General features: G+C 51.9%; 1 protein-coding gene across 1 annotated transcript; it reads left to right on the top strand.

Moving 5' to 3' along the window:
* The first annotated feature begins 2,364 nt into the window (after positions 1-2,364).
* Positions 2,365-13,950, top strand: ANKK1 (ankyrin repeat and kinase domain containing 1). Its single transcript, XM_063178335.1, has 8 exons — positions 2,365-2,551; positions 4,730-5,024; positions 5,378-5,529; positions 6,366-6,415; positions 6,499-6,654; positions 7,472-7,590; positions 8,472-8,517; positions 8,867-13,950. The coding sequence occupies exons 1-8, from the start codon at positions 2,367-2,369 to the stop codon at positions 10,204-10,206; spliced, it is 2,343 nt and encodes a 780-aa protein (XP_063034405.1). The 5' UTR covers positions 2,365-2,366; the 3' UTR covers positions 10,207-13,950.
* The last annotated feature ends 1,887 nt before the right edge of the window (positions 13,951-15,837 follow it).

Here is a 15,837-nt window from a genome sequence, read left to right as displayed (position 1 = left end):
GAGATGCCACCCCTGCCCCGAGCCTGCCTCTCCTCCCTCCCTTCCCTTGAGCACCAGAGCCCACAGACTGCGGGGAGAGCAGGAAGGGCTGCAGTGCCCCGGCTGCCAGGGCCGGGCTGGCACAGCAAGGGCAGCAGAGGGGAGGGCAGGGGGCAGGAGAGCCGGGGAAATGCAGCACTGTGCCCTGGAGATGCCACCAGGGAAACACAGCACTGTGCTCTTACAGCCACCAGGGAGGGATGGAAACACAGCACTGTGCTCTGGGATGGAAACACGGCACTGTGCTCTGGAGATGCCACCAGGGAGGGATGGAAACACAGCACTGTGCTCTGGGATGGAAACACAGCACTGTGCTCTGGGATGGAAACACGGCACTGTGCTCTCGCTGCCACCAGGGAGAGGTGGTGAGGAAAAGGATGGAATTGGGTGTTAGGATAGGATCCACTGCCCCAGAGATGTGTCCCTTGGGATTTACAGCTTCTCTCACCTCCCAGGAGCCAAGTGCCTTCCTCCTTGCCCCTTTGTCCTGTTGCTGTTTTCTCCGAGTCCCCAGTGATGGTCAGAGAACTCCAGTACCAGAATGTGCTGGAATGCACTGGGGAAAGGCATCCATGGGGTAGGGGACACAAACTGGGCTCTCCTGGGGCTTCAGGGGGTGGCTGTGGGAGGGCAGCTGTGCAGAGCCCCCTCCAGGCTCCAGCCCCACATCCTCCTGCCCCAGAGGAGCGGGGGCTGCCCCATCCTGCCCTGGACCTGCAACAGTGGGAGAGTGAGCAAGGAAAGCACCTCTGGGGATGTGCCTGTGCTGGGGATGACAGCAGGACCTCGGCTCCTGCTCCTCCTGCCCCCAGAGCTGCAATTCCTGCACTGTTGGCCCAGAATTGCCCCTGGGAGGTGTGGGGAGGGAGAGAAGCAGCAGCTGCTGCCCCTCTGCAGGGTGGGCTGAGTGATCCCCTCCTCCTGAGCTCTGCAATAAACCTGAGCCTGCAGTGTTGGTCTGGTCTGTGCCTGCAGGGGAGGGAATGGGGCCCCTGGCCTTGTCCCCAGCTCCAGAACTGTGCTGGCAGCTGGGAGTGGAGGGGATCAGGGCATCACTCCGGGTGGGCAGTGCCAGGGGATTGGCAGCAATCACCTTCCAATTGGGGGTTTACTCCCTAAAAAGCTCCAGAGCCTTTTCCCCCCTCTTTTCCTCAAAGAAGGGACTGCCAGAACCCCTCAGTGTAACACCACTCACTCACATTTCCACCTGGGCCAGCCTTCCTCCAAGAATTTCCTCAAGATTCTACCACAGAACTAAAACCCCCAGGTCAAGGCTTGCTGGCAGTGAGACAATTACCCTGCAGCAGTGCTAATTATTATTTGTACTGCAGTAGCTCTGAGGGAATCAGCAGCACCTTTTATTTGACACTGAGCTACCTCCAGAGAGAGCTGAGGCATTAAAGACACAAATGCACAGAGAGTTTTTAACCCCTTCTCAGCTGAAGATGTGTGTGCTGCTCCTGTGCTCACATGGTGAGGTTAAACTGCTCTGACCAGTCTGTGCTCCTCCCAACACCCACTTCCAGGGAGATTTGGTTTTATTTTATCCCCGAGGGAACTGCTCTGCTTTGCCACATTTCTGGTATTTCTGCTGAGGTTTTTTCCCAGCCTCATGCACTCATGTGCCAGTTCTGGTTGTTTGGGGTTTTTCCTGTTCTTTATCTTTCTAGAGTGGTTTTATCTACCTCTCCATCCAGCTACTTCTGGGGAGTTTTTTAACTCAGTTTTTCATCTTTCTAGAGTGTCTTCCATGTCTCCATCTAGCTGCTTCTGGGGTTTTTTTCCCTCTGTTCTTTCTGGAATGTTTCCCACCTCTCCTCTTGCTGGTTCTAGGGTTTTTTTAACTCAGTTTTTCATCCTTTTGGAGTCTTTTCCACCTCTCCATCCAGCTATTTTTCCTCTCTGTTCTCTCTGGATTGTTCTCCACGTCTCTCAGGTACAATGCTACCTGGTAGAATTCTCTGTTCCCTCCAAGCCTCACCCTGCCCCAGTCCCACCTCATTTCCCCCAGGCCGTGCTGATGTCCCAGATGAGGAATCCCACCCTCAGCACAGAGCAATCACTGCAGGCTTGTCCTTGGCACCTGGAATTCTTGGAGGATTTGCCCAGCCAGCGCTGGATATGAGCGAGCAGAGCCACGCGGCCAGGCTGGAGCTGAGCCTGAGTGGAAAGCAGAACGTGTGAGCAGCCCCACTGAGGATCCACCTCTTGGCACAGGGCTGCCCTGGGTGAATCCCCTCCTCCCCGGGCAGGGCAGGGCAGGGCAGGGCAGGGCAGGGCAGAGGAGCTCCCGTGCCTCCCCAGCAGGCAGCAGAGCCAGCTGTGCCATGGGCACGGAGCGGGGCGGGCTGGGCAGCCTGACCGTGTTCAGCAGGGAGGATTTCGAGGATGAGTGGCTGCGAGTGGCCAGCGGGGGCTTTGGCCACGTGTACCAGGTGAAGCACAGGAGGTGGAGGACGGTCTACGCCGTGAAGTGCTCCCCGTACCTGCTGCAGGACTCCAGCATGGACAGGTAACCCCTGATCAGCTCCGCTCTGATCTGCTCTGCTCTGGCCATCCCAGCTGGATGGATTGGGGGATGAAACTCTGCAGAAGGAGCTTCTGCTCCTCGGGAAGGGCTGGCTACCCAGAGGGAGTGGGGAATTGGCCACGGGTACCAGGTGAAGCACAGGAGGTGGTCTGTGCACTCAAGTTCTCCCTGTACCTGCTGCAGGACTCCAGCATGGACAGGTAACCCCTGATCAGCTCTGCTCTGATCTGCTCTGCTCTGATCTGCTCTGGCCATCCCAGCTGGAGGGACTGGAGATAAAACTTGGCAGAAGGAGCTTCTGCTCCTTGGGTACCCAGAGGGAGTGGGGAATAGGAGTTCTGCCTTTCCCTGTCCCCTGTGGATGCACAAGGAACGCAGGAATAGAGCAGGGTTGAAGCTGGGGCTGAGCTCAGCACCTCAAACACAGATTAAAGCAGCCTGGTGGGTTATTTACAGCTGCCCCTGGACACTGGGGCTGAGGTGTATCCATCAAACTGAATCAATCACCAGTTAAAGATGAGGGGCAGAGGATTTACAGCTGGTTTTGCTGCCCTGCTCCTGTAGCCTCCAGACATCTCTTTCTTCTCTGTGGGGCACCTGCAGCTCCTCTCTGCCTCTTGCTCTCCCAGCAGAGACTCTTCTGGTGCCCACCTTGAGTCTGGAGATGGAGCAGGGCCAGGCAATCACAACCACTGCTGATAACACATCCAGTACAGGCAGGGCTGATGGGAAAACAGCAGAGTTGATGGACTTGTTTAATTTAAAATTTTATTCCCTTCAATTTGGAAGGATCCTGCCTGGATAAAAAAATCTCACTCTTGTGATTTCCTGTTGCAGACAACAACTGAGTTCAGACTGAGCACTGCCTGTCCTCAGTTTGCTCTGCAGATTCCACATTTGCATTTTGTTCTTGTTTGGGGGGGGGGGGGGGGAAGAGTAAAACAATCAGTTTTAATTCTGTGTCTTATCAATTGTAGTAAAATACCTGAGATTCCTCAACCCACGGGTAAGTCTCACTGTGAGGAGATTTTGCTTGGCTGAACCATTTTAGATGCCTGGCCCAATTGCTGGCAGCTCAGCTCCATTCCCAGGGTGTGCTTTTTGAAGGCGCTCCTGGCCCTTTGCTGCCTGGCTGCTCCCCCAAACTCGTTCAGCAGGTCGGGAGGGGTGAGCCTTGGGAGAGCTTGGAGGAACAGGTCTGCCAGAGCTGGCAGCCAGCAGCAGTGCCAGGGTTCCCTGGGAGCACAGTCACCGTGCCCAGGGACAGAGCTGCAGGCACAGGAGGAGCTGCAGGAGTGGCCAGGGTGTGGCACGGAGCTGTGCCTGCTCCTGGCATCCTGCTGCCAGGGACACTGGGAATTCATGGCACCACAGAGTGCTTTGGGCTGGGAGCAGCCTTAAAGCTCATCTCAGTCCTCCTGCCTGCTCCTGGCATCCTGCTGCCTGGGAACACCAGGAATTTCATGGCACCACAGAATGCTTTGGGCTGGGAACAGCCCTAGAGCTCATCTCAATCCTCCTGCCTGCTCCTGGCATCCTGCTGCCTGGGAACACCAGGAATTTCATGGCACCACAGAGTGCTTTGGGAGCAGCCTTAAAGCTCATCTCAATCCTCCCTGCCATGGCCAGGGGCATCTTCCACTGTCCCAGGCTGTTCCAGCCTGGCCTTGGACACTTCCAGGGATGGGGCAGCCTCTGGGAATTCCGTGCCAGCCCCTCTCCGCTCTCACAGGGGAGGATTCCTCCCCATCTAACCCTGCCCTGGGGCACTTCAAAGCCATTTCAGCAGTGTCACAAGCACAGGCTCTCTGTCCTCACTGCTAAGGATTGAAACAAGTGCAAGCTTTTCATCTTTTCTTCGTGCTGGCTGACTTTGCCCAAATAAACCTCAGCTCATTTTCAGAAGTCACAACACCATCCATGTAGATTTTAATCTACAAAAGATCCCTGTGTGGCAGCATTACCATCCACTCAAGGGGGAATTTGGGGTGAATATTTTTGGGATAGGCAGTGCTCAGAAAGGCTGGGTGTCACTGAGTTACTACAGAGTTACTGAGCTTGTGAATCAACTGATAAAATTTCTTGCTCCCACTGTATTTTTAAAATTTTTTAAAATTTTTTATTTTTATTTTTATTTTTATTTTTAATTATTTTTTCCAGGACCAGCATGAACTGTCTAATGGAGGAGGCCAGCAAGATGGAGAAAATCAAATTCCAGCACATTGTCACCATCTACGGGGTGTGCAACAGCCCCCTGGGGATAGTGATGGAATACATGGCCAGGGGCTCCTTGGAGAGAATCCTCCCCACCCACAGGATGTCCTGGCAGCTGAAATTCAGGGTGATCCATGAGATGGGCTTGGCCATGAATTTCCTGCACAGCATGAGCCCTCCCCTGCTGCACCTGGATCTGAAGCCAGGGAATGTCCTCCTGGATGGGAACATGCACGTCAAGGTACGGCCACTGCTCACACCAGAGCCGGGTTATTTCTGCCAGACAGCTCCAGAACCCCAGCAAATCAGGTTCTGCAGGAACACCCCGTGAAAGAGCGACCTGTGGGGTGGTTAACGAGCAGCTGCTGAGCAAATGACCCTGGTGGTGTTCTCAGCATCACACAGCCACTCTGGGCCAGCTCTGGGGATTTACGGCTCCAGCTGCACGCAGGGGCTGCAGCTTGTCAGGGTTTTGTCAAGTTCCAGCTGCTCTCAGCTCCTCCTGCCCTGATCCCAAAGATGGGGAGATGTCTGGGTGACAGCGGGAGGGACAGTGTGAGCATTTTGGGGCATTTTCCCTGTTCCTTCTTGCAGATCTCCGACTTTGGGCTGTCCAAGTGGATGGAGCAGTCCAGCAGGATGCAGTACATCGAGAGCTCAGCTCTGAGGGGCACCCTGAGCTACATCCCCCCCGAAATGTTCCTGCAGAACAGCAAGCCCCCGGGGATCAAGTACGATGTGTACAGGTGAGGGCTGGCCCAGGGCACCCAGGGGTGTCCCCGGGCTGTGACACCCAGCAAGGGGGGCTGGACACTGCCTCAGTTTGTTTCAGTTCTGCTTTTCTGCCTTGTAGAATGTGGGGAACACAGTGGGGTGCCCCAGCCTCAGTGGTGAGACTGAGAGGGAGGAGGTTTTCTGTGGATAATCATCATCCCAATGCACCCTCTGCCCCAGGTGCCATCACACCCTGTTCCCAAAAACGAGTGAGATTAGAGCCCAAACAGCCAGTGCTGCTCTTTCAGCACAGTCCCTGCTGAGACTGATTTTAAAACAATTCCAATATTGGCTTATCTGCCCCAGTGTTCAGCTTCATTTTGGTCAGGAACAGGCAGAGCAGAGATTTCAGCTTGGCTTTTGTCCTCTTGGGCGAGGAGCTTTGCAGCGCATTCACATGAGCCCCAAGTCCATGTCTGGAAATTCCTCAGCCTTTGCAGCACAGAGTAACCCAAGGCAAGAGGGAAAGGAGGATTTGCAGGGCCAGAGGAACTTGCAGGAGTCAAGAGCTCGAGACCTCAATGTGAATAAAGTGGAAGAAAGGCACTGAGAGCCTGACTTTGCCAGGAAAGGCTCCCAGTGCCTGCTCAGACCCTTTGGAAGGTGATGACCACACTCCTAAGGGAGATGGGTGAGGCAGAACAACAAGGCCTGATCCTTTTGGCCTGGGGGATGAAATCCTTCTGCTCTGGGAGCTGAAATCCTCCCCTCCTGAAGAACCTCCTTCCTGACCTCCCCATTTCCCCAGAAGGCAGGAGCAATAAGAGCATCTCATGTCCAAGTGCTCACAGTCTCTCCTCTCCCGCAGCTTCGGCATTGTCATCTGGGAGGTGCTCATGCAGAAAAAGCCTTACACAGGTAAACACAAACCCTGCACCCGTGGAATGTCTGTCCCAGCCCTTTTCCCAGGCAGAACACCCAGAGGTGCTGGATTTCTCCAGGGGCCAACATGATGGCCATCATCGTGAAGGTGGCGGCGGGGAAGAGGCCGGGGCTGGAGCTCGTCAGGGACGACTGGCCCGGGGAGTGCCACCAGATGGTGGACCTGATGAAGAGGTGCTGGGACCAGGACCCCAAGCAAAGGCCCAGCTTTGCAGGTGGGACTGGGGCGTGGATCTGATGGGGTTTCCAGTGTTGAGATGACCCCGAGGTGTTAGAAAGTCTCTTTTTCCCAGCCCCCAAACCAAAGAAGGCAGAATTCCTTGGCTCTTGTTGTCAAGGTTGTTTATTTTCTGTTATCTCTATCATTCTTTCTCCAACCTGCTGAGATCTGTCCAGCAGGTCAGGTTGTTGAACACTGACCGCCCTCAGGGCAGTGTTATCTTTTTATACTAAAGACTACCTGTACTTTATTTACAATTACTTTCCAATACCTATCACTTGTGTTAGACAGTCTGTCTCTACTCTAAACCAATCTAAAAGTGTCACCATCACAGCAGAAGCTGGAGGCTAAGAAGGAGAAAGACAGGACACACCCAGATTCCTCCATCTTGCCTCCTGAACCCCCATTCTAAAAACCCCAAAATTCTACATTTTCAGCTGGTGATAAATTCACTATCATTCTATTCAAATCCTGTGGCTTGTAACTCCTTACACAAAGTTGGTAATCCTTTCCATGGGTTAAAATCAAAGGCACAGGTATCTCTGACTCCATGCCAAGGTCTCTGAGCCCCCTGCCAGGGTCTCAAGTCCTCCAGGGCAGCCACAGGAATTTCCTGGGTTCGGACATGGATCAGCCAAGGGTCATCCATGGGTTGACAGACAGGGTTTGTGTCCCATTTTCCCAGTTCCACCTCCGAGGTTTAACAGCTGGGTGCCCTTTTGCTGTCGCACATCCCCTCATCCCTTCTCCCTCCCTTCCCACGTGGCTCTGGAGCTGGGGCACAGCTGAGCTGAGCTGCTCTGCCCGGGCAGATATCCCTGTGGAGACCGACGTGCTGCTGGCTCTGATCCAGAGCCTGGTGCAGGACCCGGAGAACGAGCGCCTGGTCAGGAAGATGTCCCACAAACCGGCCATCTCCAGGAGCCAGCAGGTGAGCAAACCCCCCTGTGCCTCTCAGGAAACTCCTCAGAGCCTGCTCCTTGTTCTGACCAGACCTTGAGGCTCTTTCCCTTCCCTAAGGTGCTCCTCAGCACCTTCACAGGCTGTCTGCATAGGCTGTGACTGTTACTCATTTATGGGGATGAGATGCCTGCAAATTAATTAACAAATTCACTAACAAATGCACTAAATGGTAAATAGTCCAACAGGAAAACCCTTTTTTGGACCTGCCCAGGTGAATTGGGTTTATCATGGTGCCCTCAATCACTAAAAGAAACTCAAGCAAACACAGAATCATAGGGTTCTGTTCACGGCACAAATCTGAGGGTGTTCTAGTTTGAACAATTCTTACAGAATTTTTTTAAAATAGTTTTAAATCCTCATGTTTCTCTGGCTAAGAAAAAAATCAGGCTTCTGGAGAGTCACAATGTAATCCCAGCTACTGGAGTAATTATGCCTAGAAAACAGGGAGAGATAGGAGTTGGGAATTATTGGTGTTTAGAGGGTTTTGCCAAGCTGTGCAAGAAACCAGAGACCTGAAGAAGTACGGGCTTGGGGGTCCCTAAACAACAAAGGAAATAATTTTTGGATGCTGCTATGCAGTCAGGAAGCAGAATATGGATGTGTTTGGGAGCAAATGAGCACAAGGAGGAAAAGCTCATGGATATCCAGAGATCATCTTCAGGCTCCCCCATTCCTGATGTGTCATGATTGGCTTAGCTGAGTTTAGGGTGCAAAAACAGGATTGGATGAAAAACTCTCAAACGATAACACAAAACTGCAGAGCAGCAGCAAAGGGCTTTGTGCAAACATTACAGAATGCAAATAAACACTCTGTTTTATCCTTTTCCTTTCCTCCTTTCTGCAAACAAGGGTGACAAAGAGGAGTTCACCTTCCCCCGAGACACCAGGAGTGGGGGTAAGTAGGGGACTGGCTTTAGAAATTGAAAATGAAAGACGGGGAAGACATAAAAGTTGTTTGTTTTGTTGTAGAGGGATGTGGCTCATAAGGTTTTCCTTGTGGGGGACATTTTTAAGTAAGGAAAAGTTTAAGTTAAGGAAAAGTTTAAGTTAAAGAAAATGTACTATTAAGGAAATAGGTGCTGTGAGAGAGAGGCCAAATGTCCCAGGTCATGTCTGGCCTTATTTTACATTCCTTATCTCTCAAATGACTTCATTCCATGTCACTCTACAAAGACCCACAGGCTCTCCCTCCCTTCTTGGGAATTTTTCACTCTTTTCCTCCCATTTTCCATCCCTGCCCTTAGGAAAGGACCCCCAGGAGGTTCCTGTCCCACCTCCACACGGGGAGGCTGGCACCCCTGAGGAGCTGTGCCCCGAGGAGCTGGGCAGGGTGCAGGAGAACGGCCTGACCCCGCTGCACCTGCAGGTGCTGCAGGGCCACGCGGCCAAGGTGCGCTCGCTGCTGGGCCGCGGGGCCGGCGCCAACGTCGCGGCGGGCGGCGGCTGCACCCCGCTGCTGCTGGCCGTGCAGCGCCGGCTCCCCGACATCTGCGCCCTCCTCATCCAGCACGGCGCCGACGTGGACGCGGCCGACGAGGACGGCTGGGGCCCGCTGCACTTCGCGGCCCAGCACGGCGACGACCGCACGGCGCGGCTGCTGCTGGACCACCGGGCCCGCGCCGACGCCCAGGAGCGCGACGGGTGGACCCCGCTGCACCTGGCGGCCCAGAACAACTTCGAGAACGTGGCGCGGGTGCTGCTGTCCCGCCAGGCCGACCCCAACGCGCAGGAGGTGGACGGCAAGACCGCCCTGCACGTGGCCGCGGGCTTCGGGCACGTGGGCCTGGTCAAGCTGCTGGCCAGCCAAGGGGCCGACCTGGAGAGGAAGCAGAAGAACCTCAGGACGCCGCTGCACGTGGCCGTGGAGAGGGGCAAGTTCAGGGTGGTGCAGTACCTGCTGAAGAACGGCATCTCCGTCAACAGCCTGGACCAGAACCACTACAGCGCCCTGCACCTGGCCGTGGCCAGGGGCAAGTACCTGATCTGCGAGAAACTCATCAAGTACGGGGCCAACGTGGAGCTGAGGACGGACAAAGGCTGGACCCCCCTGCACCTGGCCTCCTTCAAGGGGCACATCGAGATCATCCGGCTGCTGAAGGGCAGCCGCGCCCGGCTGGACGCCAAGGGCGGCATGGACTGGACGCCGCTGCACCTGGCCACGCGCTACGGGGACGAGCCCGTGGTCAGCGAGCTGCTGCGCTGCGGGGCCGACCCCAACACGGCCGAGAGGTCCCGCTGGGCCCCCCTGCACTTCGCCGTGCTCAGGGGCTCCTTCCTCAGCGTCATCAACCTCCTGGAGTGCCGCGCCGACGTCAACGCCAGGAACAAGGTGGGCCGGACCCCGCTGCACCTGGCCGTGCTCAAGGGCAACATGGCCATCGTCAAGACGCTGCTGAAGGCGGGGGCCCTGCTGGACGTGGAGGACATCACGGGGTGCACGGCCCTGCAGCTGGCCGTGAGGCACCAGCGGGAGAGCATCATCACCCTGCTGCAGGGCAAGGAGGCCTCGGGCAGCAAAGCTGGCAACAGGCCTCTGAATGAGGTGAAGATCCCCAGGCTCATCCCAGGAAGGACAGATCTGTAAATTCACCAGCTCTAAAATCTGCAGCCTGAGCATTCCCACATTGGCTTTGATGCCTCAAAACACCTTGTCCTGTCCCCTGCTGATTGCAGGAAAATATTTGCCCTTTTTAAATTGACGTTTTTAAGCGTGAACACTCAGAGAGTAAAAGAAAATGAAGTCATTTGATGACAAGGTCTTTTCCAAGCTTGTAGAACATTTTGGCTTGGTTATACTCTAGGCAGTGCTTTCCTACCGAATCCTTCCTGAGCAGGGATTTATGCACCCCCTGTTCATGCAGGCAGTGCTGAAGCTGTGCACAGCACACACAGCTTTTATTGCTTTCATTCCATGTTTTCCTACAGAGAAAATTGGTGTAAAATGGCCCTGGCACAGGTGGGAATTGAATCGTGAGATTCTCACCTGCTGCTGGCACAGCAACGTGTCAGATTTCCTGACATCTCCTTTCTGTAACAAGAATGAAATAAAACAAGGCAGGGAGGAAAAATCACTGCTAGAGAGTATTGAAATTGATGCAGCACAGGGAACAGAAATTCCAGAATTATCACACACGAGATCTGGCTGCTTGCAGGTCAAGGCTTGAGTCGTGTCTCTGGGGGGAAATAATTCCTGGTTTCCTTCAGGAGGATGTTCCAGCTCAATCAGTCCTGTGAAAAACATCTTCTTGTGGATTTGATTCGCTGGTGACAGTGAGAGCCCTGGTGTGCAGCTCTGACAGCCCTGCTGTGACTCCTGAGTCCCCAAACGTGCCTGCTGGGAGGGTGACTTGTCATGGCCTTGAGCTGGGAAGAGGCTGAAATAGAAACAAACAACCCCAGCTCTGCAGGGGAGCTGTTGTTGCCTGATAACGTGAGATTAAATGGGTTAAAAAGAGGGGTTAAAAAGCCAAACCTCTGCTCATGCAGTTTTCATGTTATATTAACTTAAGGTATTGATGTGTATTGCATTCAAACCCAATTTTTCACAATGCTTTGACACCAGAGCCTTTAGATATCATTTAAAATAAATTGTAATGAAATGATTCATTTTTAACATTTGCCGTTGGTGAAGTGGGGAGCTGGGCAGGTTATGAAATGAAATGCTGGTGACATTTTGGGTTGCAGGGAGTGTAAAAAATTGACTTTTTTATTGCAACCACCAAACCCCCCCCCCCCCCGCAAAATCTTGGCATTTCCCTGATTTACCTGCTCTTGATATTCCCTAATTTTCCCCAAGGAGGAAAGGCCTGGCCGAAGGAATTCTTGGGATGCTCAGACGTTCCTGTGCAGCTCCTTCCCTCAGCTTCAGCTCTATTGATTCAGCAAATGTCTCCCCTGCTTGGTGTCATTTGAAATATTTACCCAGAAAAGAAGAAATCCAATTGCCACTTAATTCAGCAGCTCCTTTCTGTCCCCGCTCCAGCAGAAAAACAAAACTCAGCTCGTATGTCATGGAATGTTCTCTACAAGAGCTTAATTAAATTTATAATGAAAATAACAGGGGATTAAGAAGACATGAGGGAAATACATTGCTCTTGCAGAGCATTCCAGAGGTGATAGAAGCAATTTGCAGAGAAAATTACCTGTTTGCTGCTCAGTTTCTATAGAAATTAAATGAGTCTTTACAAACTCTGGAAAAGTGCATTCCAGCCTCCGCTTTGTGACTGTGCAACTTGCAGTTTATTTCTAAAATTATTCGTAGATCTCCATCCCCCCTCCCCTTTCTTTTTTTTTTCTTTTGCCTTTTTCAACTCCATTTCAGTCTTTTGTCCCTGCTGATAAATCTGCTGCTGATTATCTCACGTTCTTACCCAAAGTTCACAGCCCAGGCAGGGCATGGCAGCAGCAGCAGGGCAGAAACCTCCTAAACAGCTTGTTTAGATTCCAAGAAATAAAAAAATGTTGTTATGGCTCAAAAATTATGATTTTGGGGTACCCAGAGCTGCCTGGTGAGCAGGGTGGTGTTCTAATGTTGGCAGGGAGTTGTGGAATGACTCTGACCATCCCTGGGCTGCAGCAGCTCCTGACATCCTGAACCACAGGGAGATTTCCAAACCACAGGGAGATTTCCAAACCAATTGTTCTTCAAATCCCTCACAGAATCCCAGCATGGTGTGGGGTGGTAAAGACAGAAAACCAGAGGGGGGAAATTTAAGGTCCCTTCAAGCTGATCTTGTTACAGCCCTGCTCCCTGCTGGAGTCACCTCGAGCTCTGTAAATCCTGGGTGTGCTTGAGAGAAACAGCAGATTTGTGTTTCCAAACCAGCTGTGGGGCTGCTGGTGGATAAAACCAGCACTGGGAGAGAAAAGAAACAATGGGAAGGATTCCACCAGTTGATGAATGGAAAAAGAGATTTGCTTTTACAAATAAACTTCAAGTTTTCTGACAAACAAAATTAGACATTGAAAGATGAAAGAAACAGGGGAAGAAAAACCCCTAAATTCCATAAGAATTAAAAATTAAAAGGGAGGGTTGTACATTAGAGGGGAATCTTTGGGATCAGGTGTTCTGGGGAGTCTGAACCCCTCAAGTACCTCAGGAATGGGGAAAGAGAGAAGGGAAATGTGGCTGGAAATTGGGATAAAAATGAGGCTGCACCCTCCAAAAATTGGAGAGACCCCAGGGGATGCCCCATGGCCTCTCCCTTGATTGGAATGAAGCCAAAGGACTCCTCTGTCTCCTTTTTGCACACAAATCCCTGGTGTTTGTGGGTTCATTTTCCTGGCAGGCTGCCTGCACTCCCTCTGCATCACCTCCATCCTGGACACCTTTGGGAAAGGGATGGGACTGTCAGGAGCCCGTGTTCCCCACGAGCAGCACGCCAAGAAACTCAGAGCAAATCAATCAGCAGAGCAGGGGATGGTTTCACGGGGGGCTGGCACTGATTTCCTAAGTGCTCTCTCAGTGCTGGATCTGACTGTAATATCAATCCTCTGATGTAAAATTCCTTTGAAGGGGAGATGCTTGTTGTGATGAAAACGTGGACGTTTCAGTGAGAAGTGTGGCTCTTCTGTGAGGGAATGCTCACAGGAAAATGCTTGGAATTGAATTTGGTTAAATCCACGTTTTGCATTGCTCCTGCTTCCCAGAGACTGTGATTTGTTTGTTTGGCAGTGCTGCAATTATGCAGATATGGGATTAAATTAAAATTAAAATAATGCTGCGTTTTAGAGGAAAAGAGATCTGAATAAATACAGCTTGTGGGGGGGAAAAAAACCCTTATTTTTAGCAGAAATGCTTGTTTTTTTCCATAGCCCCTTAGGTGTGGAAAATCAAGATGTTTCTGACAGCAGTGATGTGAATGTAGGAGGCAGTGATTTTAATGTAAGAAGGAATAGTGAATTCTCTGTGTTTCTTTCTCTTGCAAGGAGGTGGTTGTAGGCTCTGTGCTGTGGCAGACGTCAGTGTGAGACGTGCCTGGCTCTGCTCAGCCTCTCCCTGGCCTGGCAGCATTCCTCTGCTCTGCTCCCTCCCCAGGCCAGCCAGCACTGCCCCGTGCCCTCCCAGCCCCAGGGAGGGGATGCGAGATCTCTGAAGGCAGGGCTTGGAGTCTGGGGTTCATTGCAGAGGGCCTGGGTGCAGGGACCTTTTGGAATTTGGGGTTCATTGCAGAGGGTCTGGGTGCAGGGACCTTTTGGAATTTGGGGTTCATTGCAGAGGGTCTGGGTGCAGGGACCTTTTGGAGTTTGGGATCATTGCAAAGGGCCTGGGTGCAGGGACCTTTTGGAATTTGGGGTTCATTGCAAAGGGTGCAGGGACCTTTTGGAATTTGGGGTTTATTGCAAAGGTCCTGGGTGCAGGGCCCTGCTGGGAGCTGCCAGCCACAGCTCAGAGCAGGCTGAGAGAAAAGAGGGGAGAGAGGGTAAGAGGGTAAGAGAGTAGAAGAGGTAAGAGCATAAAAAGGTAAAGAGAGAGCGACATTCCCGTTCCAATACAATAAATCATCTTCTGTGTTGAATATTCTGATTCCCACTAACCAATCTAGTACAAGATACAAATCCTATAGCATTTCCATACAGCGTATAAGAATCATTACATTACCATCCTGGGTCACATTTTAAACCCTAAAAACTCCTCTTTGGGCCCCTTCTGCCGAGCTGTAGAGTCTGCTCTGACCCTTGGAGCTGTCTGCAAGCAGAGGGTGTTGTTCCATCAAAAGGGGATCACCTTCAGCAGCCACACCATTGTTTTCCAGTTGTTCAGTAACTGAGGGATCTCAAAGCTTGCTTTCATTTCAATCTCACTTGTAGTTTCCATATTCTCAAAATCTTTTGCCAGGCAATCATATTGATAAGGCTTTCCTGTTCCATCTTCCCCAGCCTGTCCCTTCGCAATAAAACCACGTTATCCCCTCCAAAGCCGCTCCCCAGCAAGCTCCATCAGTGCAGGTGTGAGCTGCACTTCCATTAAAATAATGGGGAAGGGCCTGGCTGGGAATCAAGGAGCTCTTGCTGTTTGCTCCTAGCAGGCAGCTCATCCCCAGCAAGTTCAACATCTTTTGATCAGCTGCTGCTTTCCTCTCCTCTGCCACAGAGCACAGCAGGGAACTCTCCTCCTGTGCAATTTGCTGCTGGCCTCCTTCTCTTCTTTGGGAAAAAAAAATCAAAAAATCCCCACAAACCAGAGCCCAAAAGTGATTGTTTTTAGAGCCTGAGGTTCTTGGCAGTGAGAGGTGGAGTTCAGCTCTGTGGGGACAGCTTGGGGAGGAGATATCACAGTTCAGGCTCTCATTTTGGCAATTCAGAGCTCCTCACACCCTCTGTGGCCTTGGGAAAAAAATCTTTTGTACCCAAACAAAGCCCAGGAAAATATTTATATCCCTCAGAGGTGCAGAGCCCTAAATGTGCTGCCCAGCCTGGGTGTGGGGGGTCGTGGAACCATGGAATTTGTGAGTCCACAGAGCTTTTTGTGTGGCAAGGATTGGTGCTACCCACAGCAGTATGCTGGGAGGAATATAAAACCACCCCTGGAGCATCCCTGCTCTGAATTTCCCTTTAGAAAAATAATCAGGTACAGAGATCACCTCCAAATGATCCAGGAGAAAATGCAGAGAACACGACAGAACTCCCCATCCTGGAGGGAATTTCTTCTGAACAAAAATAAATAAATAAAAATCCCCAGCAGCCTTGCTAGATAGCAAATATCCCATGAAAGACTCCAAGTCCATCTGGAGCAATTACAGAGAGGAGCATTAGGCCAGGTCAGCAATCAGGAGGTGCACTAATTAGCTGCAATAAAGGCTAAAATGAACCTTTATTTGCTGCTGGGCTACAAGGCCATTGCTTCAGACAGAAAAGGGAAATGTTACAGACAGAGAAAATTCAGCTTGGACAGAATTGAGGTTTGGGGCGTTTCTGGCTTGGTTCCATGGCATTTCCACTGCTCTCCAGCACCAGCCTCCTTATCAGCAGCAAGGTTTTATTGCTATTCTTTGGGCAAACCCTTCATATCTGCTCCAAGCAAAAAGAAAAAATCCTTACAAGGCATTCAGGGAATTCATTTTCTCGCCTTGGAAAAGACTGCAGTCCTCCAAAAGGTTTTGCTGAGGCTGCCCTGCCGTTGTTTGGTTTAAGTCTTTGTTTTGTAAGGATTTCTCGCAGGATTTCTCCCAGGAGAGCTGAGCTGGGCTCTTTGCTGCCCAATGTGCTGCTCCTT

This window comes from Melospiza melodia, chromosome 29, assembly GCF_035770615.1.
Source record: "Melospiza melodia melodia isolate bMelMel2 chromosome 29, bMelMel2.pri, whole genome shotgun sequence".
NCBI classification, from domain to species: domain Eukaryota; kingdom Metazoa; phylum Chordata; class Aves; order Passeriformes; family Passerellidae; genus Melospiza; species Melospiza melodia.
The sequence above is the reverse complement of the archived record's forward strand: the minus strand, read 5'-3'. Positions and strand labels throughout refer to the sequence as shown.

Coding starts and splice junctions, on each gene's coding strand:
- ANKK1 (XM_063178335.1), top strand. CDS start 2,367: ATGGGCACGGAGCGGGGCGGGCTGGGCAGCCTGACCGTGTTCAGCAGG. Junction 6,416..6,498: donor GCAGAAAAAGCCTTACACAG/GTAAACACAAAC, acceptor GGATTTCTCCAG/GGGCCAACATGATGGCCATC. Junction 7,591..8,471: donor CCATCTCCAGGAGCCAGCAG/GTGAGCAAACCC, acceptor TCTGCAAACAAG/GGTGACAAAGAGGAGTTCAC.